Genomic DNA, 27,575 nt, shown 5'->3' with positions numbered 1-27,575 from the left:
GTCTGCTTCACTCCTCTGGTTTCCACAGCCCTGCAAGATAGGGATTGTAAATAGCTCAGAGGTGAAGCGATTTGCCCAAGGGTACACAGCTCGTTAAGTAGAACACCTGAGGTGCATCTAACTCCAAAGCCCCCATTCTTTAGTGAACCCTGGGTCAGACTCTGTCTCAAGGTCGGCTGCTTTCTCCCTGATGGTTTAAAAGTGGCTGACTGGTGCTACTGAGCCCCCATTTAAGAAAAAGAACCTTAAGCTGATATGATGCTTTGAATGGTGGAATCCAAGCAATATGGATATCATGGGGCCCTTTTCTGGCACCTCTTTTTTTTTTTCTTTTGAGGGCTGTTCCGCGCAGCTTGCAGGATCTTAGTTCCCTGACCAGAGATTGAACCCGGGCCCTCAGCAGTGAAAGCACGGAATCCTAACCAGTGGACCACCAGGGAAGTCCCTCTGGCACCTCTTAAGTCACTTCACAAAAGTGGCCACCCGCTCTGTCATAAGCTTGGATCTCTCCTAGCCCAAGTCCAGACTCAAGTGAAGGGCACCTCCCCTGGCACAGAAGAGGTGCATGCTGCACTGTCGATGGAAGGCGGGCTGGGGAAGCAGGTGTCGTCTGCAAAGGCCCAGCTGGGCTTGGAGGCTGGCACTCCCCCAGGCCACACTGGTAGCAATGCTGTAACCCTGATAATCTAAGCAGTGAGTTCACTAAGCACTTTCGCACCAGTGAGCTGCCTGAGGAGGGTTATGGGTTCTGCTTCACTAACAAGATGGATAGTAACATCCAAAGGGTTAGCGGCAGGACTGGGAGCAGAGCCCAGTTCTAAGACCTGCCTAGAGGCAGCCCAGGCCAGGCAAAAACCAAAGCCATTTCCAGCACTTGTGTCCCTCATGCTGCCTCTAATCGAAGCAGAGTGAGGCTGTGGGAAGTGGCCTTCAAGATTCTGATGACAGCTTTGCCACTGAGCCCTGTGTGACCTGAGACAAGGGTTTTGTTCTCTTTGTGCTTTGCTTTCCTGAGTACAATGTGACTATATCACACTAGAGACTGCCCTTCCAAAGATCGTGTGTCATGAGAAATAGAGCTGGGGACCCTCAGAGACGATGTAGCATTGCCCCACGCTATCAAGGTGGGAGCACAGAGGCTCTGAACCCTCAGGGACCTGGCCAGGCTCACACAGCCAGGACAGGGTCCCAGGTCCTCAGCTTCTTGAGCCCTGCCCTTCCCTCTGCTCCACAAGAACGGCTGTATGAAGCTCTTCTCCCTCCAACACACACTCTCTTGGGTGTAGCTAGAGGATAGGAAATAACACTTTATTGTATCAGTTTAAAATCCCATGCCATCCGGTCCTCACGTCATGCCTGTGCAGTGGCCTGGCTCCCGTGCACACCCCGTGCTGGGGGTAGGGGTGGGGTCAGGACCAGCTAGCCTTCTCTTCCCCCTGCTCCAGTCCCCAGCCCACCAGAGTTATGTCAGCAACGCCTGGCGCAACATCTGCTTCTTCTGGGGTGTGAGGCAGGTGGGGAACTGGATGTCAAAGAAAATGAAGAGGTCCCCCTTCTTGGTGGGGTCCTCTGGCAACGGCATCCCCTCACCTGGCACCTTCTTGAAGTACCTGGGGCTGAGACGGGAAGATGAAAGAAGGGGGCTCAGAGGGCACCCCAGAGCAGCACACCCGCCCCTGCCCAGAAAACCTCAGGCGTGGGGCAGTCAGCAGCTTCTAGAACCAGTGGGAGGGGAGAGGAGACTGGCTTGTTCCAGACAACTTGTTCCCTGAAAACCGTTTACACTGAGGCTCTGATGGTGGATTCCAGGAATCCCATTTTACATGGGAAACAGGACAAGCAGCAGACCCTGGGTTGGGGTGGGGGAGTGCTGGGCTGCTGAGCTTCCCATGCAGAGGGCCTTGCTTGGAAAAGGGCTTAGGAGATGTAACTCAGAACTCTAGAACTTCTAGAGGATGAAGGCAACAAGGATTTCCCAACACAGGGGGCCTCTGGCCTCCACAATGGCTTCATGCAAGTTAGAAAAAGGCACTTCATTTGCCAAGTGAATGCGGCCCGCAGCTTAGCCAGAGAGGGGGCTGGATTTCAGTCTCTCTCACCCCTTTGTGCTGGGTACAACCTGAACAACTATACCAGGCCAGCCTGTCCAACACACCCTCTAAGGACCAGGCAGCCCTTCTGCGTATTGGGGCCCAAGCAGATGGACTCACTGGACGATGTCATTGATGGGGATTTTGAGCAGACGGTCATCTAGGGTCTTCACCTCCACGGTGCAGCAGGTCAGAGCCTAGGGGACATTAAGGCCAAAGGTGGGAGTGGGGGAGGCCCCCATGTCCATTCTCTTTAGAAGGCACTTTATGAGACTATTCAGTGCCAGGCCCTACGCACTGGAGACAGAAGGATGTTCAAGGACTAATAGGTGAGTGAGCCGGGCTACCACCTGCCCTCAAGGAGTTCACAGTCTGGGAGATAAGAGTGATGTTGATACATGTTATGACAGAGGGAAGTAAAGGGGTCGGTGGGAGCCAAGGTGGCGGGTCCACTGAACCATTCTGGGCTGGGGCAGGAGGGCTCCATAGTGGTGGTAGCAGCTGATGAGGGCCTTAAAGGGTGAGGAGGAGCCTGCCAGTTAGACAAGGTGGGCAGACAGCACTCCAGGCAGAGGGCCCAGCATAAGCAAGAGAACGAGGGTGTGAAAAAGAATGCACCCAGTGGGCAGGAGCTCTAAGTGGCAGTGGCTGGAGTGCAGGGGATGAGATCAGCAGGGGCCAGACAGCAGAGGGCCTTGAATGCCATGCAAAGATGTTTAGACAGGAGTGTGGCAGGGTCAGATGACTTTGTGGAAAGACCCTGGTGGGGAAGTGCCTGAAGGAGATGAGAAGAAAGGCAGGAAGGCCACTGAGAGGGCTGCTGCATACACCCAGGTGCACAGACCTGGACAGTGGGGCTGAACAGAAGTGGACCAAGTGGAAAGAGATTTGGAGGTGGAATTAACAGGACTTAGTGCCTGACCGCAGGTGGGGTCGGGGAAGGGCGGCAAAGTCTAGGCCGGTGCCCAATTTCTTGCTTGGGTTGTGAGGGCGCAGAGGGGCCACTCACACTCAGGAGTGAAGACGGTCACAAAGGTTTTGTGTGGCACTTATCACGTTCTGAAGGCCTGCGCCATGCACCAGGGGGAGAGGGGAGTGAAGCCTGCTTGCCTCGGGGCCTCCCAGGGGTGGGGGGGCCTCGCTCTGATCTGCCCACCCCTTGTTCCTCCACTTTGCCCACTCACCTTGCCCAAGGGGATGGAGTTCACAAAAATGAGGTTGTCGTTCTCCCTGCGGAAGCGAGGGTGTAGCTTCTCCTTTACAATGAAGATGATATCGGCTGGGATGATGTTGGGACCCTGGGCAGGGTGAGCCAAGGGATGACAAGGGCTAATTGGCTGTGTGACTTTGGCCAAGTTTCTGCCTCTATTGTCCCCATGTCTTCCTCTGAACAATGAGGAGATTAGACCAGGTTTTCTGGAAAGGCCTTTCCAGTCTGGCTTCATAGCCCCTCCTCTGAGAAGCCTACCCCAAAGAATCCTGCTCTACCCCCATCACTGTCCTCTACTGAGCAGCCCAAGTAGATGCACGCAGCTGAAGGGCAGAACACTGTCCTGGGGACAGAGAACTGCCTGCAAGTCTATCCTGCCAAGCTTCATTAAGTTCCAGAACTCTGCTGGGTCTCTTCTGGGCACTGGGGACAGAGGGATCAGACTGGCCACCACCCCTAAGGGCTTCCAGTCTAGTGGAGGAAACAGGCACACAGTGAATCCTCAGCAGGCTCAAGAATGTGATAAAGGGAACACAGAGGCGGGAGCTCAGAGAGGCGCTGACCCAGAGGGGAGGTCAGGGAAGGATGCCCAGAGAATTGGAGCTGGGTCTTGAAGTGTGTTTTTCAAAAGTAGGTGTTTCATAAGTGAGAAAGGGGGCAAGAAGTACAGGCAGAGGAATTCATTTCTCTGGCTCTAAAGACACCATCATCCTGCCTCTTCTCAGGACTTGAGGATTCAGCATGCCTTGGACAGTAATTTTACATTTTTATTTAAGTAAGTATTTAATTTAAAATTATTATAAATAAATGGTTTCTGTGTAGCTCCTATAGTTGGGCTTTACTCAGAGAAACACTAAAGAAAATCAGGAAGAACACTGATGTTAGGACTGGATTCTCCTTTCAGCTCCGGTGCTCTTGCCCAGGGAAAGTCCCTTCCCTCTCTAGGCCTCAGTTTCTCACTCTGCAAAATGGGGAGAAACCCTGGGCTACCCAATCCCCGAGGCATTGTGCAAGGCTTTGTCCCTCGGAAGGGACATTAGGGATCAGCTCACCCACGCTGCAAACCGGTCTCCCTTCCAGACCAGGGCTCATAGGGGCAAGAAAAAGCACTGCCTCCTTCCCCCTCAGTCTTTCCACCGAATGAACCCATGTGACTGTCCCTAGGCAGCTTCCCTTCTTCTCACCTGGTCCCCTTCCTTCTCGAAGGTGATACGTGTGCCCTGCCTCCAACCAGGCTTCACGTCAATCGTGAGGATCTTGTCCATGATGGTAGAGAAGTACCCATCCTCATTCAGCACCTGTAGTGAGATGACAGGGGAGGGAGATTTGCTCAGGATTTCCCAGCTGGCCTTTACACACGTGAGGGATGCTCCATGGGATCTGTGCTCAGCTCAGTTCTCTAGCAATGGGGAGAACTTGCCCTGAGCCATCCCCACTCCCACCCTATTCCACTGGAACCAAGAGCTTATGATTCCAGGATGGCAGGGCGTGTCATGGGGTTAGGGCCTGAGGTGCCAAGCAGTCACCATGAGTCGATCAAGGCCACAACTCCAGCCCTAGAAATTACGAGGCCCTGGCTTCTAACAGACACGGTGAACACGCACTCACTTCCTCTCCCACCCCAGAGGCTTTGGCCCTGAGCCTCTAGCAGGTCTCTTAATCCCAAAGGGAGAAAGATCACAGAGAGCAACATATCTCAGCCTCACCCAAAGCTTTCCTCTGTTATGTCATCCGTCTATTCTGCAGTCATGTACCCAGATGGGTGCCATCTGTGGAAAGCATGGCTACAGCTGGCATCTCCTCTGTTGGGCAAAGGTGTGAGGTGGCCTTGCTCATGTGCCTAGCACAGGGCTGGACCATGGGACAGGGCCAATGCAGGGTCTGGACCCTGGGGCACTGAGGGTCTTCTTCAACCAGTCCCCTGGGGAACTGTCCCCCAGCCCACCCCCCATGCCCACACAGCTCCTTCTTACTCATGAGGCAGACACCCAGATGAAACCCAGAGGGTATGGTCTGGTAATGCCCAGAGAGCAGAATTCACAGGAGACTCCTCCCACCCACAGCCCTCCCTCTTCCCTCAGGGATGGGGCTGAACTGAGAAGAACGGAAAGAGCTTGTCCCAGTTAGAAGCACACAGAGGGGATTCCTGCACTAGGAAAGAACCAGGCTAATACCCTCAATTGTCCCTTCCAAACTTCAGATTTTAGAATTCTACCATCTCCAAATCTAAGATTCCATGATTCTGTGAGAGGCCATACCTGAGGTCTCCAATTAGGGTCAGGGAGGAGGTAACCAGTAGGGTTGGAGGGGATAGAAGGTGGCTCCCAAGTACTCACCCTTCGGGAGATCTTAATTTTCTTGGTGCAGCCAAAGAATAAGTCCTCCAGGGATAGGTAGAAGTCTCGTTCGATTGGGGGGTCCTGTTTCTTGACCCCTCGGCCCCGGAGTCCCCCAAAATTCAAGTCTACCTCATTTCCTTCTGCATCAAAAAACTCTGCAGGAGGTGGGGAGAGGCGAGGAGTAGGAGAAATTGTGTCCAGAAACTCGGATTCATAGCCAATCCCCCCACCTCTTCAGTCCCCAAGCGTAATACCCAGACTCCCATTCCCACCTCGCAGACTCAGACTGTTTGGCCGGGCCAACGAGCTGCCCTTGTAATAGGGAAGAACCTTTGTATTCTATTACAAGTTAATCACTAAACAGATGTTACCTATAAGCTTAAATTATACGTAATGGCCCATCTCTGGGAACCCTACCTCCCAGGTAATGAGCATTAAGCTAAAATACCCTTGTTTAGCTCACAGAAAACATCCTGACCAGGCTCACCTGTGAATGACTGCAGGGAGGAGGAAATTAACACCTCCCCTCCTGAGTCTGACGGGGAGCTAGGAAATGTGACTTTACCCCCTCCCCTTTTGGTATAAAGGAAGCCTGAATTCTAACTCAGGCAAGATGGTTCTTTGGGACATGAGTCCACATCTTCTTGGTTTGCTGCCTTTTCAAATATAGTCGCTACAACTCATCTCTCAATTTATTGGCCTGTCCTGCAGCGAGCAGTAGAAGCTTGGACTCAGTAACATCCTCAACTGTCGATCCAAGGATTACCATCTCTTGATGCCCTCTACTACTGCTTTATCCCCCCCTTTGGACTTCCTTCACCCACACTTCCCTACCTCCCTCCCCCAGCCCACTCCTACCTCTGGGGAAGTACTCCTCAACTCAGGCTGCCTCAGAGGAGACAGGAGTGTCCTCTGGTGGCAGTAGCTGGTAGTGCCAGAAATGATGTGCTGTTAGCTTTTGTGGAGGGTCACAGCATGCCAGTCCTCCCTACCCTTCCCCAGGCTCCATTGTCCTCCCTGTTCAGCCCAGCCCAAGACCACTAGAGACCCCAGGCTCAAATTTCTATGAAGTCAGCAGCTGAGATGGGGAGAGACAGGGTTAATCCCTAACAAATTAGAGATGTCACCAACATGTTTCCAAACTCCTCTTTCCTCAACTTCTTCTGGCCCTTCCCAGCTCTACACCCATAACCCCTCTTGCTGCCCCACCTTCCATCCTAGTGCAAAGAGCCCCTGCCCTTGAGGTGCACTGCAATCGTCCGGGCTTCAGTTTCTCAGTCTGTGGGATGGGGTAACATGCTTGACCTGCCTTCCACCATTAGGATCAGATAACAAGATGATGATGAACTAAAACTAGCTCAGAGGGACCTCCCTGGTGGTTCAGTGGCTAAGACTTTGCCTTGCAATGCAGGGGGTTCCAGTTCGATCTCTGGTCGGGGAGCTAAGATCCCACGTGCCTCGCAACCAAAAAAACCAAAACATAAAACAGAAACAATATTGTAACAAATTCAATAAAGACTTTAAAAATGGTCCACATCAAAAAAAAATCTTTAAAAAAAATAACTAAAAACAAAACTTGCTGAGAGCTTACTACGTGTCAGGTGCTGTTCTCAACTCTTTGCGATATTATCTTATTGGCCCAGAGAGGTCAAACAAAATGCTCACAGTGCCACAGCTAGTGGTATTAGAGTTGGGATGTGAACCCAGGAGGATTTGACTACAGAACCTGTGCCCTTAACCACTAAGCTTAATGAAGCCCTTTGTAAACTGCAGGCGTCACTATCATAATTAAGATTTCCTGTACTCTGCCCCTCCTGGTTAGTGTCACAAAAAGAACTTTGCAGGCTAGAATGACCTTAGGCTAGGGAGAGCAAGGTGGTGTCATCTTAAGGTGCGCCTTAAGATGTGATGAGTCATAACACAGATGTAGAGAACAAACTTATGGACACCAAGGGGGGAAAGTGGTGGGTGGTGGTGGTGTGATGAATTGGGAAATTGGGATTGACATATATACACTAATATGTATAAAACAGATAACTAATAAGAACCTGCTGTATAAAAAATAAAATTCAAAAAAAAAAAAGATGTGATGGGTCATCAAGAGGCCTGTGAATTACTGGGTCCCCTCTTGCATGGTTGAATTCATTTGTTCTCTCAGCACCTATGGTGTGCCAGGTCTCAGACACTCCAAAAGCCAGGTCACAGGAAGCCAAGCCCCTCAATTCTGCAGGGAGATGGGACACAAGAACCCCTAGGGTGAAGCACTACAGCAGTATAACTCCTGGGCACTGCCTGAGGGACCCCCATACCATGAATTTGACCTTCCCTAATGAGCAATACCCCTGTAAGCTCTGGTTTCGCTCCCCTGAACAGCTTCTTCTCCATGCACCTGTCCCTGGGAGAGATAGGCCCATTGTATGGCATTTTTCTGACTCCAAAGCCCATTTTCATAAAGATCATCTCATTTGATTATGACCTGTGAGGAACTAGCTGTTTAACAATGAGGAAGCTGAGGTTTCAGAGAGGTGAAGAGATTTGTCCAGGATCACACGGCTCATAAGCAGTGGTGCATGGATTTGAAACAGGCCCTCTGACTCCAAGTCCCTTGCTTTTCCAGTTTCACCTGGAGTTTATAAACTCAGCTTCCTCTGGCAGACAGGTGAAGGCAATGCACAGTAGGAGGGGCCTCTGAGCAGGCTGTAGCCCACTTAACATATCAATGTGGAGAAGAGGAAGAGGTAAGCTTTGAAATGCAGACAAGCTGTAGTATAGCCAGGGAGAAGGGGCTGGGGCAGCCAGGCAATGAAAATCTAGACTTTGTGAGTTGCTTAACTGGAGCCAGGAAGGAAGACAGGTCTGAAGGTGAACTGTCCTTGCATGATGATTCGGAGCCTTGGAAATCAACTCTTTGTCAGTTTGCCTCAGACCTGGGATCATTCACACATCCATCCCTGTATTCATCTCACTAACACACGCTTGTACGTTGAAATCTTATGCAGCCATTAAAATGAATAAAGTAGATCTGTTTATAACATAATGTATAATAAGATAATCTCCAAGATATAAGTGAAAAAAAATCAGTGTATATAATGTGGTCCCATTTCCTTCACAAAATAAAAGCCTATGTAAAAATAAATCTAAGCTCATAAATCCATAGAATATTTCTAGAAGGATATAAACACTGTTAACAGTGAGTGGCTGCTCCTGGGGAAGGAATGGAGGACTGGAATTTCTTTTACAATAATTTTTTTTTTTACCATGGACTATATATATTTCTTAAAGTAAACAAAACTACTCAGAGAAAAGCATCTTCTATAGCTATGTCCTTCCCAGTAAGGCAACGGGGCAGGCAGGACCTCTTACCATTAAAGGGGTTATCTCCCCCGAAGAACTCATGGAAAACCTTTTCCGGGTTGCCGTGGAAGACGTAACCAGTTGTCCACGGGGTCTGCGATCCAAACTCCACAGGAATTCCGCCCTTCAGGCCTTCCTCTCCGAACTTGTCATAGATGCCTCTTTTCACAGCTGTGGATATGTGTCACCTTGAGGAGGGATCCAGCATAGGGGCTAAGAGAGCTGGAGGGCTGGGAAGCAGAAGGATATGGGGCAGAGAGGAAGGGGCGGGGCGAAAAGAGCCTTATTTCTAAGGTGCCTGCTGTCTGGCCGACTCTAGAAGTTAGGGATTTCATTTCATCTTGGGTGGACCTAGGTATGATCCCATAGCCCAGAGGAGAGATGACAAAGACTGAAACTTGCTGGGGGAGGGGTGGGGATCGGAGAAGACAGTGAGAGACTGAGGGTCGGGCTATCATCCTGGGGTTTGGCTTAACTCAGTCATCACAGCTACTGTCTTTTGTGGGGTAAATAGAATCCTAGAGCCTTGAGATTGTAGGATGTAAGAATTCTAGAGCTTCCAAATTCTAGAGCTTTGAAATCTTAGAGTCCGAAGTCCTGAAAACTTGGGGCTGGAGAAACATCAGTGATCTTCTGGCCATTCTTCTGCACAGTATCCATGATCACAGTCTCCAGGGCAAGCCCTTAGGGAACCCATGTGGGCACTGCTTCGGGCAGGGGTGGGGGATCTCTTTCCCTAGGCTTCAGTTTTCCATAGGAGAGAGATTTCCTAATCACAGACCCCTCTCTCTCCCTTTGTACATATGCTGTCCTTGAGGAGATGGAGATTTAGCTTCTTGGTAATCAGGGAATAACCGGGCGTGTCTGCCTCAGCCTTAGCCTTCTTTCCTGGGCAGCAAGCATCTCACTCTGCAGTCCTGCAGGGGATGGGTGGGGCATGGGGCATGTGGGGCGGGGAGGGGGGGAGGCCCTGCCCCAGGTCCTGCACTGCTGAGACTAGCGGAGCATGTCAGCCTAATCTGGGGGCTCTCCACACCACGTCCTCCACCTTAGCTTGTGTCTACTGAGAAAGGCAGTTCATTATGTTTCCTTTCTCAATTTGTTTAGATTCTGGGCAGGGAAGAGGAATGCTTACTCTCTGCTGGGCCCCCTCAGAAAGCCCAACGCTCAGAGACGTGAGGATGATGTTAATAGAGACGCGGGACAGAGGAGCCGCCCTCCATGCTCAGTTCCAATCACTCACGGTCGCTCAGCACATCGTAGGCCTCCGCTATTTGCCTGAATGCCTCCGCTGCGGATGGCTCAGTGGACCTCAACGGGTGGTTCTTAAGGGCAAGTTTCCGGTACCTAGAGCGAGGAGGGTTAATATCCTGAGGCACAGACCAAGGTTCAGAGCTGGCTCTGCTGTCTGCTGCCTGGTGGTCTCTCGGAGCTTTGATGTTCCAGCTATAAATCAGGGCTGTGGTGGCCAGGGAGGCGCAACACTCAGATCCCCTGGAAGAGAACCCAGTGTCGGGAGCATGGTTGACTGACAGTCCCAGGAGCTGCCCCACTGGCCGTTTGTGCTGAGGCTGCACTGGCCCCAAGTGGCTCCCAACCTATGCCTATGCTTGTTGGGGTATCAATCAGTGCTGGGCCAGCCCTACAGGACCCAAGCCTCCTCCAATGCCCAACCTCTGCTCGAGGCCTCCCCATCAGCCTGGCTGAGATTTTCTCTGGATGACGCCAGAGCCCTCCCTACCCAACCCTTCCTTCCCTCTTGCCTTTCACAAGCATCAGACCTGCACTATGGTGTGAAGGCTCCCCGGCACATTCCTAGTCCCGCTTCATCCTCACAGTTGTTTCCCTCAAACACTTCTTGCACGTCTAATTCTGTCTTGGTGTCTGAACTGACACACAGGCTTCTTGGGAAGATTAGATAAAATAAGGTGTCAGTGGGCCTGCTACAGAGAGGCACTCAGCACAGATCAGGTCGTCTCGCTGTCTGCCCCTCTGTGCTCATTCTTTCCCCTATTTCTTTTTTATTTGTTTATTTGTTTGTTTATTTATTTGCCTGTGTCAGGCAGGTCTTAGTTGTGGCATGTGGGATCTTCGCTGCGGCATGCAGGATCTTTTGTTGCAGCGCTCAGGCTTCTCTCTAGTTGTGGCGTGCAGGTTCCAGAGTGCGTGGGCTCAGCAGTTGCAGCACGTGGGCTTAATTGCCTCGCAGCATGTGGGATCTTAGTTCCCCGACCAGGGATCACACCCGCGTCCCCTGCATTGGAAGGTGGATTCTTAACCACTGGACCACCAGGGAAGTCCCTCTTTCCCCCATTTATGTGTCTGCCCAATCCCACCCCACAGTGATGCCACACCTGCAGCATCTGGGGATCTGTATCATTACATCTCAGGAGGAAAGACGTGGCACAAGCTGGAGATTTGTGGAGAGTTTAATAATGGACCACACACCAAGGTGTGAGAGGTGGGGCAGGAAACCACAAGGGACAGCACAGTCCCTTGAGGCTACGAGTCCTGAGGTGTCCTGACCACCCATGAGCCTGTAGCAGTGAGGGGAGGGAGAGGTTACTGAAATCCCACAGGAGAGAGTGTGTGGACAGGGCCTTGGTAAAAGCTGTGATCTTTGATTCAGGGCCATAGCCAACCTGAAGAGATCCCATAAGAAGGGAGCTGGGAATAAATACCCCTGCCCCACTCTCCTCCCTCCCAATCTCCTGCCTTGTGCTCCTTTTGCAGGATGCATCTGGAAGCCTGAGGGCCAGGAGGTCTGCTGATGCAGTTCATATGGGCCAGTCTCCCAGAGCAGAGAGCAGGGTGCAGAAAGGTGGGGCGGGGGTCTGCAGGAGCAAAAGGAGGGCATCCGCACAGCCTCCTCAGTCACTCAGTACACATGTGGTCCCACACACGGTCCGCCCTGCTCACACCTTCCATGCCAGTGACCCTAGAGCTCTGCCGTGCTTCTTACTCCACTCCACACACACTCCGTGGACAAGCTTAGCTGGCCGACGGCTTTGAGCACCAGCTACACGCTGATGATTCCCAAATCTCTATCTCAAACCAGTTCGCTCCCTTGGCTCCAGACCTCTGTACCTAGCTGCCTACTCGGTACCTCCTCTCCAGTGTCTCACGGGCCCCACAACCTCAATGAGCCCAAACGTGCACACATTTTCATTCCCTAAACTTTTCCCCATTTGTCCAGACCCTGAAGCGGAAAAGCTGAGTATCTTCCACTCCAAGTTCTCCTTCGTCCCCTCCACCCCCATCCCATCAGTCATCGAGGCACATCAGCTTTTCCTTCTAAATAATGTTTACTTGCTGCTTCTTCATCCCTACAACCATTGCAGAACCGTGTCTTCCTGTTTCCAGTATCCCCCTCTCCAGTCTATTCTGTGTGCTGACACCACTTTGATCTCTCTCTCTCTCTTTTGCTAATTTGATGTTTTTAAAATGCTCCCTGACCAACTCACTCTCCTGCCTGAACCCTTTACTGGTTCCCCCTTTGTCTTCAGCATAAAATTCAAATGTCTCTGAGATTCAACTTCTGCTTCTCTCTCTGCCCTTCTCACTCACAGCTCTCCCTCCCTGCTCCCACAACCTCTCCTGTCCTTCTCTCCAGGCTCCAAGCTCCACACTCTGCACTGCTCATGGCTTTGACATTCTCCTCCCTTTACCTGGAATGCTCACCCCTCTCCAGCTCCTTTCATCTCCTCCTGGCAAATGTTTATTCATCTTTCCACATTCAACTCAGGGGTCAACTCCTCCAGGATGTCTTCCCTGACTAGTTTCCAGTCTAGATTAGATACTCTTTCCCACATCCCCAAGTGCCTTTGATCCTCATACTTAGCACGTGGTGCTTCAGTTGTTCGACGGATCTGTCTCTCCCACCAGCCTGTGAGTGAGACCCTCCAGTTGCCGTGTCCAGTTCTCTGTGTCCTCAGTGCATAGCACCAAGTGCAGTGAGTAAACGTTGTGAAATCACTGTCCCACAAGGCAGCCCATTTCACTATGGGGCCAGTCTGACTCTTAGGCAAAGCTTTCTCTTACTGAGCTGGGTCTGCTGTCCTGTGACTCTGCCTCCATCCACGAGGGTCCTGGTCCTGGCTCTGCCCTGGGGGGCCTTACAGACAGAATCTGCTCTGTCTACCTTGACAGACTTGAAGGCAATTTTCACACCCTCCCTGAGACTTCTAAACCAGCCCTTCTCAATTACAAAGGTTGTAGTCAGGTGTGAGAATTGCAGGAAAACTCTAACAGTGAGTAAAAGTAAGGAGGTTTGAGAAGAGTTCAGTTTTCCATATAAACTTGAGTGGTTTTAAGCTCTGCAGTAACATCACTCTCATTCACCTGCTTTCCTGAGTGGGAGAGAAAGGGGCGAAGTCACAGCCCAGATGTGGCAGCCTCGGATAAATGAGTGAGAAGTTAATAGCTGGGCGATTATGAATCATCGTGGTGCTTGTCTTCATTATATAAGTTTAGCCTTTTTGGGGGGGAGGGGTCAAAATCTAGGTGCTCCCATGGAAGAGTGTGTCAAACATGTGACTCATGCCTTAAGAGTTGTTTCAGGGGGACTTCCCTGGTGGCGCAGTGGTTAAGAATCCGCCTGCCAACGCAGGGGACATGGGTTTGAGCCCTGGTCCAGGAAGATTCCACATGCCGTGGAGCAACTAAGCCCGTGCGCCACAACTACTGAGCCTGCGCTCTAGAGCCCGGGAGCCAAACTAGTGAGTCTGCATGCCACAACTACTGAAGTCCACGTGCCTAGAGCCCGTGCTCTGCAACAAGAGAAGCCACCGCAAGGAGAAGCCCGCGCACCGCAATGAAGAGTAGCCCCCGCTCGCCACAACTAAAGAAAACCCACGTTCAGCAATGAAGACCCAACGCAGCCAAAAATAAATAAATAAATAAATAAATAATTTTTTAAAAAAAGAGTTGTTTCAGGGGAGAAAGGTTAAGGACTGTTGTTTGGAACATATATGGTTCTTTTAATCACTCTTTATAAGACATGGTTTCAGAGGCAAATGATTGCTGGGCATCTTCATGCTCATTATCTCATATAATTCTATTTCAATACCACAACAATTCTTATTTTTCATTTTTTTTTTTTAAGAGATGGGAAAACTGAGGCTCAGAAAGGTTAAGCAATTTTCCCAGGTCATACAGCTAGCAGATAGGAGAACCTAGGTTCAGACCTGGCTCTTTCCAGTGCTTAAGTTGGGCTTATCTTTCTGCATTCCAACTGCCCTCCCTCCTTGTGACCTTTCCCTAGACAGGTCTCACTGGCCAATGAAATGCTATGAACAGTGGGTGACAGCACACACTGTCCCGAATTGTTCTCTAATTGATTAACGAGTTTGAGTCTTGTTTCGCCAGCCACACTGTAGACTCTCTCCACTTACCCCACTGAGATCCCCTATGGGACTTGGCCCGTGGTAGGCAATTAGAGCAGGCAAGGTGTCTGGAATACTGGCTCTGCCGGTTACTAGGCACATAGCCTTGGGATAATAATGGTACCTACCTCTCAGGGCTGTTGTGAGGATTAAGTGAAATAATGATGGAAGGTTCTCAGAACAGCATCTGCACAATTCAGTAAGTGTAGCTATTATCATACAACCTTAATTAATTAAATTGTCCTAGATTCCTCCCTTTTTTCTTTACCCTACAATGATCCAATTTATAGCTAAGTCCATTCTCTCTTCTCTCTCCAGCCCACTGCCCTGCTTCAAGCCTCATCTTTTGCCTTGATTATCATGACAGCTCCTGAAGGGGTCTCTCTCCTTCCAAGATAGCTTCCACATGCCCTGTATGCCCCTTTTTGTAACATTCATCAAGCCTGCTGTGACTTATTCAACATCTGTATCCACCAACAAAGTTAAGCTGCACATGTCTGATTCACGATATCTGTAGCTGCTGAGACTGCACCGAACCCATATAAGTAGGCGCTCAGTAAATATTCGTCAAAAAATATTTTTTCAGAAAAATGTGCTGATTCCTGTCTTAGACACACCACAAAGTCCCCAAGACTTGATGGAACTATTCAGAGATGTAATTTATTCAATGCCAAAACCCCACGTGGACAGCCAGAATAAAATATGTAATACATCCATCTGGTCAGGTCACTCTCCTGTTCACAATACTTTGGGTCTCCATATTATTAAGCAAAAGTCTCCTTTGTTCCCATTTTATTGCTAGGAAAACCAGGGTACCCAGGAGAGCAGACAGGGCATAGAGAGTAAGGGATGATGGACTGGGAACCCTGACCCAGCCCAACGCCAGGAAGTCGGTGTGCAAGAAGCAAGAAAAGGAGCAAGGTCTGCCTTGCCTGCCCTAAGCTGTGCAGGAAAGCTCAGTTTGGAAGAGATGAGGGTGGGCCTGTCCCAGCACAACCCAAAAGCCTCGCTCCTGCCCCCACTCACGCATTCTTGATCTGGGCATCTTCTGAATTGCGAGTGACCTGGAGCACAGAGTAATAATCCTGGCCCATGGCTGGCTGGATAGTCCTGAGTCCAGCGGCTCTGTTAGTCTGCATTCCGTGGTTGCTCCTGACAACCGCACAGGGGCACTCTGGGAGTTGTAATCCTTCCTGCCTAAACAAACCGCCTTCTCAGCTGTGCCCGTAGAAGAGGGATTGAGAAAACCGGGACTGATTCTGTGAGCCTAAGGATCACTCAACTCAGAAAACAGAGTTTTTCGTATGGACACCAAGGGCGGAAAGTGGCGGGGTGGTGGTGGTGGGATGAATTGGGAGATGGGGATTGACATACACACACTAATATGCATAAAATAGATAATAAGAACCTGCTGTATAAAAAAATAAAATAAAATTCAGAAAAAATAAGTAAAATTTAAAAAAGAAAACAGTTTTTTTGTTTGTTTGTTTGTTTTTGCGGTGCGCGGGCCTCTCACTGTTGCGGCCTCTCCCGTTGCGGAGCACAGGCTCCGGACACGCAGGCTCAGTGGCCATGGCTCACGGGCCCAGCCGCTCCGCAGCATGTGGGATCTTCCCGGACCGGGTCACGAACCTGTGTCCCCTGCATCGGCAGGCGGACTCTCAACCACTGCGCCACCAGGGAAGCCCAAGAAAACAGTTTTTAAGGAGAGTAGCAATTGGTTTTAATTAAGTTTTCAGACAAATAGATTTGGCTATTTTTAAAAAATAAATCTTTATTTTAGAATGCTTTTAGATTTTCAGAAAAGGTGTGAAGATAGTAGAGCTCTCATATGCCCCACACCACGTTTCCCCTGTCATTAACACGTTACATGAGTATGGTACGTTTATCACAAATAATAACCAATATCGGTACCTCATTTATAACATAACTCCATCCTTTATTCAGATTTCCTAGTTTTTACCCTAATGCCTTTTGTTTGTTTTGTTTTTTTAAATAATTTACTTATTTTTGGCTGTGTTGGGTCTTTGCTGCTGCACGTAGGCTTTCTCTAGTTGTAGCGAGCAAGGGGGAGCTACCCTTCGCTGCGGTGCGCGGGCTTCTCATTGAGGTGGCTTCTCTTGTTGTGCAGCATGGGCTCTAGGTGTGCGGGCTTCAGGTGTTATGGCACGCAGGCCTCAGTAGTAGTGGCGCATGGGCTTAGATGCTCTGCGGTATGTGGGACCTTCCCGGACCAGGGCTCTAACCCGTGTCCCTTGCAAGCTCGTGCCCCCTGCATTGGCAGGCAGATTCTTAACCACCGCGCCACCAGGGAAGCCCCTAATGCCGTTTTTTGTTTTGTGTTGTTTTGTTTTTTCCTCTTCCAGGATCTGATCCAGGATATCACATTAAACTTAGTTGTGGAGATTTCCCTGGCCGTCCAGTGGTTAAGACTCCACACTCCCAAAGCAGAGGGTGTGGGTTCGATCCCTGGTCAGGGAACTAAGACCCCACATGCCGCATGGCGCAGCCAAAAAAATAAATAAATATAAATAAACTTAGTTGTCATGTCTCCTGAGGCTCCTCTTGGCTACAGCTGTTTCTCAAACTTTCCATGTTTTTGATGACTTTGACAGTTTAAGGAGTACTGGTCAGGTATTTTGCAGACTGTCTCTCAGTTGGGATTTGTTTGATGTTTTTCTTATGATTTAGACTGGGGTTGGGGTGCTTTGGAAGGAAGACCACAGAGGTAAAGTGTCATCCTCATGCCATCAGGTCAAAGGTACCATCACCATGACTTATCACTGTCAAAGCTGACCTTGCTCACCTGCTGAGGTAGTGTTTGTCAGATTTCTCCCCTGTAAAGTTACTTTAATTTCCCCATTTCTGGATTGTACTCTTTCGAAGGAAGTCATTTCACAGTCCACCCTTAAAGAGTGGGGAGTTCCACTCCACCTCCTTGAGGGCAGCAGTGTGGTTTCCCACTCACATCCTGCACCCAGTCACCAAGCTCAGACCATTTTACCTCCTAGACGTCTCTCGAGCTCCTCCTCTGCTCATCCTCCTCCTAGCTATGGCCTTGCTTGGGCTTTCATCTTTCAGCAAGGTCACCACGACTTCCTCACTGTCCTGCCACCTTGTCTCTACCCTGCCGAGACCTCACTCCACTTGTAATAAGGGCAGGGCAGGCACGACCAATAGCAGTCCCGCTCAACCATTGATAGGCATCGCAGTGGGCCCCCACTCTCCCCTTCCTCTGTGTGAAAGGAGCCCAAATTTGTACTGAGGAAGATGGTTTTTTGAGACACTAGTCTGCCATCTTCTCGGTCTGCTGGCTTTCCAATTAAAGTCGTTATTCCTGCCCCAACAACTGGTCTCCCCATTTATTGGCCTGTCGTGTGGTGAGCAGAGCGAGCTTGGGCTCCATAACACTGCCCAGAGTTAATGCAAGCCGTTTATCCTGGCACACAGGTGCTCAGTGATCTGCTCCCTCCTGTCTGCTCTCACTTCTCACACTTCACCCGCTCGTCAGAATTCACTACAGCACTTGCAGATGCCCAGCTAACCATTCTCTCCCATTCACCTATGCTGCCACCTCTACCCAGACCCTTCCCACCAAACCCACCACCAACCCTTGCTTGGCCCAGCTAACTCCTACTCATTTTTTTCTTATGAAATAGTTTACATGCAAGAAAGAGCAGCATTAGAACATTTGTTATTGAAGGACTGCTGCCCCTGTGTGCCCCTCCCTGTTTATTATTCTCTTGCGTTTCTTTATCATTTTACTACTACGCATGTATCTGATGGTGTACTGCTAAATGTTTAACAGGCTCACCAGAAGGAAAAAAATAGCTCTGATTTGTAGCATTTGCCAATTTCTCCCAAGTTGGCACAGCCAGCTCCACATACCACTGCATGTATCCAAAACAACATATTTACCTTTTCATATTTTTAAACTTTATATAAATGGTATCATTTATGCAAATGGTATGTTTGTGCATGTGTGTGTGTGTGTGTGTGTGTGTGTGTGTGTGACTTGTCTTCACAGAGGTTGTATCGCATTCTCTGCTGATCCTGAACATTTGGGCATGTGTGTCAACTCCGCAAGGTAGTATCAGACAGTTTTCTGATGTGGTGATTCTAATTTACAATGGCAAAATAGCGGTGTGTGAGAGTTCCTTTTTGATCCACATTCTCACCAATTCTTGTTGTCAAATTTTCAAATGGTTGCCAATATAGGTGTGAAATAGCATCCCACTGTGGATTTTAATTTGCATTTCTTGGTGGAGGTCTTTTCATTTTTATTTGCAATTATTTTTCCTCATTGTGAAATGCCTATTTACATCTTTTGTCCATTTTTCTATTGGGCTATTCTTTTTGTACAAATTGATTTGTGACTCTTTATGTTTCTTTGTTGATAATATAAAATACAAACCCCTTCCATCTTGGAGCTTGTCTTTTTACCATTTTTTTAAATGGGGTCAAATTTATCAATCTGTTCCTTTTTGGTTATCTTTTTGTGTCTAGTTTAAGAAATATTCCCTATACAAGGTCATAAAGATCTTCACCTACATATTCTTCCAAAAGTCCATTTTACTTTAAAACCTTTAATCCACCTAGAACTTATTTTTCTGTTTATGGTGCCAGGTAGGTATTGTTTTTTTCTTTTAGACATCCCACTATCCCAGAACCATTTATTCAACAGTCCATTGTTTCCCCACAAATCTGTATGACTGCTGTGTTATATACAGATGTTACATATATGCATGGGTTTGTATCTGGATTATTGTTCCACTGGTCGATCCCTGGGCCAGCGCCACACTACAGCCCTTCCTCTCCTCCTCCTTCTTCCTCAGGAGTATCTTCTCTAAGTACTTAGCTTCTTACTCCTCTCAAATGGAAACGTATTCTTAAGAAAGGATCAGATATCAGTCATACAGGGAAAAGAGGGGTGCTACATTTTAAACCTCATCTCTAACTGTGGATGGAAAATCTTGATAGTTCCCTGATGGCACTTCAGATACTAATGACTGAGATATTTAAGAACTTCCCTGGGTCCTCTGAAGCCACACTATCACAGAGGAGGGCCTGCCTTAAAGTAGATCTTTCATACTACTTGAGGCAAAAGATCTATTTTAGGTATATTTAGGTATATCTGGAAGTGGTAAAACACACTTTTGGAGTTGGGCCAAAGGACAGAGAAATCAATTAAAAAGCTAAGAAGTAAAGTGTAGGTTTTGGGTGAGTTCACTGGTCAAAGTGACCCTACCTTTTATTTTTTTATACATCAGGTTATTAGTTATCCATTTTATACACATCAGTGTATGCATGTCAATCCCAGTCTCCCAATTCATCACACCAACACCACCACCGCCCCGCCACTTTCCCCCCTTGGTGTCCATACGTTTGTTCTCTACATCTGTGTCTCTATTTCTGCCCTGCAAACTGGTTCACCATTTTTCTAGATTACACATATATGCGATATTTGTTTTTCTCTTTCTGACTTACTTCACTCTGTATGACAGTCTCTAGATCCATCCACGTCTCTACAAATGACCCAATTTCGTTCCTTTTTATGGCTGAGTAATATTCCATTGTATATATGTACCACATCTTCTTTATCCATTCCAGAGTGACCATATCTTGATGTTGCTGTATTCACATGCCATTTGTGCGACCTGAAGCAAGTTTACTTAATGGCCCCAAGTCTAAGTTTCCTTGAATAAATGGGATTAACATGAACTCCACCACAGGGTTGGTGTGAAAATATTAAATAAAACTATACAAAAGCACACATCACATAGAAGATGCTCCCTCAGCATTGAGGCAGTAGACTCAGAGCCAAATCCTATCTGTTAGCTACTAGTTTTATGACCTTAAAACAATTATTTCTTAGCTACAATTGCCTAGTTATAAAGTGAAAATACGGAATTACTCTTTATATTTTTTTGCATTTCTGAGCTTTCTTATGTATTTAATTTGCATTTTTATTTAATTACTTAAATTGAATATTTTTTCTTGTGTATTGGCCATTTGTTTTACTCTCTCTTTTTTTTTTTTTTAGCCACACAGCTTGCAGGATCTTACTTCCCCAACCGGGGATCGAACCCGGGCCCCCCGCAGTGAAAGTGCCGAATCCTAACCACTGGACTGCCAGAGAATTACCTGTTTTACTCTTATTGCCAGAAAAAAGTGTTGTTAAAAATTAAACTCAGAGGGTTGGGGGAAGGCCTTGCTTAGTCTGGGACTGGCTGAGGTGAATGGAGAGGAAGGAGGCGACTCTATCTGAGGGACACCAGGTGTGCAAAGGCCATAGTAAAAGGGGAGGAGATGGCCTGTGTGGCTGGAAGATTGGTTACTCACAGAGGTATTGAGCAAATAAGTGAATATACTAAGAATTATGAGAGTGAAGCTTCTCATTGTTGGAGAAAGGAGGTAAATATGTAAAAGGTGGAGCTGGATTGGAATTGGTGACATCAGTGTGAATGCATGATTTTTAATATATATATAGAATGATGGATGCAGAAAGAGAGATGTGTATATGTACTATCTGCTGATAGGGCCAAGAAGCAATAATACCCCACTAGTAAAGAGCATATTATTGCCCAGGTTTTGGTTTCTGAATACTATTCTCCACTAAAAGGAACCAGGGCTATTTAGACAAACAACTGATTCCAGGGCTGGGACTGGAAAGTGTAAGTTGAGGCTTGAATATCTTGTACCAGAGAATATGGAAGTGCTCAAAGAATGATGGAAACATGTCAAAAGGACACAGGATCCAGCTTGAAGGAGCTCCCATTGACCCAAATGGGACACTCTAAATAGCAAAATAAATAATAGTAATAACAGATTATAATCCATAGAATAAAAGATGAATCCATGAGTAATCTATAATAATATATCTGACGAATGAATGAGTGAATGAATGTATAAATGAGGGAGAAGGGAAAGTTCTTCCTTACAGTAGAATGCTGATTATAAATGTAAAAAGAATAATGGAATTAGAAAATCACCATTTGGCAATTATCATAGGAATAACTGATTCAGACAGAAATTATTAAAGAATGCTAAAACTAGTTCATACAAGATTGATGAGGAATAGGATATTTATATACTCTCAAAGTAGCTCCCCCCAAAATACTTATTAACTTTGCTGTGGAGAAACCTGGTAGATACCATTTTAACTGAGTTAACATTGGCTGACTAAAATAAAAAGGATGGACAAAAACAAGAATTGGCAAGGACATGGAGAAAGCAGAACACTTACACATTGCTGGTGGGAATGTAAAATGGTGCAGCCACTTTGGAAAATAGTTGGCAGTCTCTCAAAACATTAAACACTGAGTTACCATATGACCAAGCAGTTCCACTGTTAAGTATATACCCAATAGAACTAAAAATATATGTTCACAAAAAAACCTACCTGTACACGAATGTTCACAGCAGCATTATCCATAATAGCTAAAAAGTGAAAACAATCTAAATGTCTATCATCTGATGAATGGATTAAAAAACTGTAGTATATCCATACAATGGTGTATTAGGGTTGTCCAGGGAAACAGAGACAATAAGATGTGTGTGTGTGTGTGTGTGTTGTGTGTGTTGTGTGTGTGTGTAGAGATTTATTTTAAGGAATTGGCTCATGCAATTATGGAGACTTGAAGAGTCCAAAATCTGCAGGGTAGGCCTGTGGTACAGCAGGAGACCCAGGGAACAGTTGCAGTTTGAGTCCAAAGGCAATCCTTTGGTAGAATTCCTTCTTGCTTGGGGGAGGTCAGTCTTTCTCTATTAAGGCCTTCAACTGATTGGATGAGGCCTTACATTATAGAAGGTAATCTGCTTTATTCAAAGTCCACTGATTTAAATGTCAGTGTCATCCAAAAAACACAGAAACATCCAGAATGTTTGACCAAATATCTGGGCAACATGGCTCAGTCACACTGACAAATAAAATTTTTTTAAAATAAATTTATTTATATTTATTTTTGGCTGCATTGGGTCTTCGTTGCTGCACGTGGGCTTTCCCTAGTTTCAGTGAGTGGGGGCTACTCTTGGTTGCGGTGCGCTGGCTTCTCATTGCAGTGTCTTCCCCTGCTGTGGAGCACAGGCTCTAGGCACGCGAGCTTCAGTAGTTGTGGCACACAGGCTCAGTAGTTGTGGCTTGCGGGCTCTAGAACACAGGCCCAGTAGTTGTGGCACACGGGCTTAGTTGCTCCGCGGCATGTGGGATCCTCCCAGACCAGGGCTCGAACCCGTGTTCCCTGCATTGGCAGGTGGATTCTGAACCACTGAGCCACCAGGGAAGCCCGACAAATAAAATTAACCGTCACAAGTGGGCTATTACTTGACAACAAAAAAGAATGACGTACTGATACATGCTACAACATGGATGAACCTTGAAAACTTTATGCTAAGTGAAAGAAGCCAGACACAAAAGGCCACATATAATATTCCACTTATATAAAACATCCAGAATAGGCAAATCCACAGAGACAGAGAGTCATCTGATTAGTGGTTGCCAGGGCTGGGGCATGGGGAGTGACTGTTGAAGTATATGGGGTTTCTTTCTGGGGTGATGAAATGTTCTGGCATTGGTGGTGATGGCTGCACGACCTTGTGAATATACTAAAACCCACCAAATTGCATACTTTAAAAGGGTGAATTTTATGGTTTGTGAATTATATCTCAAAAAACAAAATAAAAGGTTAACATCACCAGTAATGAGACAAATCGACATTGTGCGGCTCCCAATACCATGCTCTTAGGATGGAGAATCACATCGGGAGTATTCTTGCCCAAATACATAACCTAAATCTAATCATGAGGAAACATCAGACAAACCCAAAGTGGCCTACATTTCAAAAATATCAGGGTTATAAAAGGAAATACTGAGGAAGTACTCCAGACAGAAGGCAAATAAATGCAACGTATGATCCTGCATTAGACCCTGGACCACAAAGGAAAGAGTGATTGTAAAGGACATTGTTGGGACAACCAGCAAAACTTGAATGGGGCTGACAAACTGGATGATAGTATAGTATCAATGCGGGTTTCCTTGTTTTGACAGATGTACTGTGGTTATGCAGGAGTGTCCCTGATTTCAGCAAATGCATACTGAAGTATTTAAAGGTAAGAGGACATAAAATTTGTGTATTACTCACAAGTGATTCAGAAAAACTATATACAGCATATATAACCTGTGTAAAAAAATATATCTATATATATATAAAGAAAGAGGGAGAGAGAGGATGATAAAGCAAACATAAGACGTTAACAACTGGGAGATCTGGGTGGGAATATACTGGAATCCTCTGAACTATTCTTACAGCTTTTCTGCAAGTTTGAAATTATTTCAAAATAAAAAGTAAATTAGAAAAATATATAAAATATATCCACAAAGAGACTTGTTCAAGAAAAATAAACCTTTGCTTTGCAACACTATTGTGAGGACTGTGCCTGGCACACAGTATATGCTCAATAGCTGCTGCCACTGCCAACTTCTCAGGACTGAGAAACAGAGGCACTTCTCACAAGAAGTCACAAGGGGGCATCTGAAAGCCAAGAAACAAGGTCTAGCACAGAGCTTCCCTGGGCCTGCAGTGCTGCAGATGAGGGTTGTCAACCCTTCCTTACCCAGAATGCATTCCTCAACCCAAAAGGAAAACAAAGCTTTGTCTGCTGCAAACTGGGGATTATTCCATTCACAGTAGATAAGGCTTTGGGGTACCTGAGAGCTAGCCTCTGCTCCTTCTGTTTGGGTCTGGACTTCAGGACAGCTGTCAAGGGTTACCGCATCTATCACAATCAGGATGTCAACTCTGGAGACCTGTGAAAAGGGGCTTGTAAATATGATGGCAATGGAGAAGAACGGGTCCTGGAATGGGAACTCAGAGACATACTTGTGTGAACTTAGCTATATTCTTCCTCATCCTTTTTTGTTAGTCTGACTTCTTAGAGGTTCCACCTGGACCTCCTAGGATTCAATGTTTCTGAGCTCTGGAATATGTCCGTTTGGGTCTACCTGACCCTATCACAAATCACTCCTTGAATGAAACTGCTCCAGTCCCAGAGGTCTTGTGACCACATGGTATAGTGGAAGGAGCATGGGCCTTGGAGACAGACTGAGCAAGGTCCAAATCAAGGCTCTGGTACTTAATTCCTTGAGCCTCAGTTTTTAATTTAGTTGTGGAGAGCGGGGGCTACTCTTCATTGTGGCGCACAGGCTTCTCATTGCGGTGGCTTCTCTTGGTGTGGAGCACGGGCTCTAGGCACGCAGGCTTCAGTAGTTGTGGCACACGGGCTCAGCAGTGTGGCCCACGGGCTCTAGAGTGCAGGCTCAGTAGTTGTGGTGCATAGGCTTCGTTGCTCCGCAGCATGTGGGATCTTCCCAGACCAGGGCTCGAACCCATGTCCCCTGCATTGGCAGGTGGATTCTTAACCACTGTGCCACCAGGAAAGTCCCTCTTTATCCTTTAGACAGGAATAATACCATTTCCTTTTTAAGAGTGTTATGAGGATTAAATATTTACATACAGTACCTAGAATGGAGTAGATACCCAGTAGATACTCAATGAATTATACTATTTTATTTTCGATTTGCTTTAGGCAAAAGCAACCAGAAGGAAAATATGGGATTTAAAGTTAAGATAAACTGTGTTCAATTTCCTACTCTCTATGACCCTTGGCAAATCACTAGATCTCGTTGAGTCTCACCACTAGCCTTTTTTTTTTTTTTTTTTGGCTGCGCTGTGTGGCTTAGAGGATCTCAGTTCCCTGACCAGGGACTGAACCTGGGCCACAGCACCAAAGGCCCGGAATCCCAACACTAGGCCACCAGGGAACTCCTTACCACCAGCCTTTAAGAACTCTGTAAACCATAATATTACCCCAGCTAGGAATTACCTTCTTCTTTTAAATAAATACTCATCTTAGCCTACATGGCCCGGCACAAGGGTTGCTTTTCTCTAATAATGTAATTGATATGGTATTCATACTCTGGAAATGAATGACCATGCCGCACAGCACGCGGGATCTTAATTCCCCGACCAGGGATCGAACCCATGCCCCCTGCAGTGGAAGTGCAGAGTCTTGACCACTGTACCATGAGGGAAGTCCAAACTTTGGAAATTATTAAAAAGAATGAGGGATTGAGCTCTGCCCACCAGAGCAACAGCCAGCTCTACCCACCACCAGTCCCTCCCACCAGGAAACTGGCACAAGCCTCTCAGATAGCCTCATCCACCAGAGGGCAGACAGCAGAAGCAAGAAGAACTACAATCCTGCAGCCTGTGGAACAAAAACCACATTCACAGAAAGACAGACAAGATGAAAAGGCAGAGGGCTATGTACCACATGAAGGAACAAGATAAAACCCCAGAAAAACAACTAAATGAAGTGGAGATAGGCAACCTTCCAGAAAAAGAATTCAGAATAATGATAGTGAAGATGATCCAGGACCTCGGAAAAAGGATGGAGGCAAAGGTCGAGAAGATGCAAGAAAAGTTTAACAAACACCTAGAAGAATTAAAGAACAAACAAACAGAGATGAACAACACAATAACTGAAATGAAAACTACACTAGAAGGAATCAATAGCAGAATAACTGAGGCAGAAGAACAGATAAGTGACCTGGAAGACAGAAGGGTGGAATTCACTGCTGCGGAACAGAATAAAGAAAACAGAATGAAAAGAAACGAAGACAGCCTAAGAGACCTATGGGACAACATTAAACGCAACAACATTCGCATTATAGGGGTCCCAGAAGGAGAAGAGAGAGAGAAAGGACCCGAGAAAATATTTGAAGAGATTATAGTTGAAAACTTCCCTAACATGGGAAAGGAAATAGCCACCCGAGTCCAGGAAGCGCAGCGAGTCCCATACAGCATAAACCCAAGGAGAAACACGCCAAGACTCATAGTAATCAAACTGGCAAAAATTAAAGACAAAGAAAAATTATTGAAAGCAGCCAGGGAAAAACAACAAATAACATACAAGGGAACTCCCATAAGGTCAACAGCTGATTCCTCAGCAGAAACTCTACAAGCCAGAAGGGAGTGGAATGATATACTTAAAGTGATGAAAGGGAAGAACCTACAACCACGATTACTCTACCCCACAAGGATCTCATTCAGATTCGATGGAGAAATCAAAAGCTTTACAGACAAGCAAAAGCTAAGAGAATTCAGCACCACCAAACCAGCTCTACAACAAATGCTAAAGGAACTTCTCTAAGTGGGAAACACAAGAGAAGAAAAGGACCCACAAAAACAAACCCAAATCAATTAAGAAAATGGTCATAGGAACATACATATTGATAACTACCTTAAACGTGAGTGCATTAAATGCTCCAACCAAAAGACACAGGCTTGCTGAATGGATACAAAATTAAGACTCATATATATGCTGTCTACAAGAGACCCACTTCACACCTAGGGACACATACAGACTGAAAGTGAGGAGATGGAAAAAGATATTCCACGCAAATGGAAATCAAAAGAAAGCTGGAGTAGCAGTACTCACATCAGATAAGATAGACTTTAAAATAAAGAATATTACAAGAGATAAGGAAGGACACTACATAATGATCAAGGGATCAATCCAAGAAGAAGATATAACAATTATAAATATATATGAACACAACATAGGAGCACCTCAATACATAAGGCAACTGCTAACAGCTATAAAAGGGGAAATTGACAGTAACACAATAATAGTGGGGATTTTAACACCACACTTACACCAACGGACAGATCATCCAAAAAGTAAATAAATAAGGAAACAGAAGCTTTAAATGACACAATAGACCAGATAGATTTAATTGATATTTATAGGACATTCCATCCAAAAACAGCAGATTACACTTTCTTCTCAAGTGCACACAGAACTTTCTCCAGGATAGATCACATCTTGGGTCACAAATGAAGCCTCAGTAAATTTAAGAAAATTGAAATCATATCAAGCATCTTTTCTGACCACAAAGCTATGAGATTAGAAATGAATTACAGGGAAAAAAACGTAAAAAACACAAACACATGGAGGCTAAACAATATGTTACTAAATAACCAAGAGATCACTGAAGAAATCAAAGAGGAAATCAAAAAACACCTAAAGACAAATGACAATGAAACCACGATGATCCAAAGCCTGTGGGATGCAGCAAAAGTAGTTCTAAGAGGGAAGTTTATAGCTATACAAGCCTACCTCAAGAAATAAGAAAAAT

The 27,575-nt window shown here is 46.7% G+C and overlaps 2 protein-coding genes across 3 annotated transcripts in view; both read right to left on the bottom strand.

Moving 5' to 3' along the window:
* Window positions 1-1,292: 1,292 nt before the first annotated feature.
* On the bottom strand, window positions 1,293-16,138 carry DNAJB13 (DnaJ heat shock protein family (Hsp40) member B13). The gene is made up of 8 exons (XM_004279780.3): window positions 15,404-16,138; window positions 10,237-10,340; window positions 9,003-9,164; window positions 5,637-5,794; window positions 4,485-4,598; window positions 3,275-3,388; window positions 2,211-2,287; window positions 1,293-1,616 (listed from the first exon to the last, which is right to left on the bottom strand). Exons 1-8 carry the CDS (start codon window positions 15,514-15,516, stop codon window positions 1,463-1,465), a joined length of 996 nt encoding a protein of 331 aa, XP_004279828.3. The 5' UTR covers window positions 15,517-16,138; the 3' UTR covers window positions 1,293-1,462.
* Window positions 10,237-27,575, bottom strand: part of PAAF1 (proteasomal ATPase associated factor 1) — a 62,394-nt gene continuing 45,055 nt past the window's right edge. The window contains exons 13-15 of one of the 2 annotated variants that reach the window (XR_007478694.1): window positions 24,084-24,182; window positions 14,506-14,564; window positions 10,237-10,340 (exon numbers count right to left, since the gene is read on the bottom strand). The gene's annotated coding sequence lies outside the window, so the exon portion shown is untranslated. The remainder of the gene's footprint in view (window positions 10,341-14,505; window positions 14,565-24,083; window positions 24,183-27,575) is intronic. The other variant, XR_007478693.1, reaches the window with a different exon arrangement.

The sequence above is a fragment of the Orcinus orca genome, chromosome 8 (genome assembly GCF_937001465.1).
Source record: "Orcinus orca chromosome 8, mOrcOrc1.1, whole genome shotgun sequence".
In the NCBI taxonomy this organism is placed as follows: Eukaryota; Metazoa; Chordata; class Mammalia; order Artiodactyla; family Delphinidae; genus Orcinus; species Orcinus orca.
The sequence above is the reverse complement of the archived record's forward strand: the minus strand, read 5'-3'. Positions and strand labels throughout refer to the sequence as shown.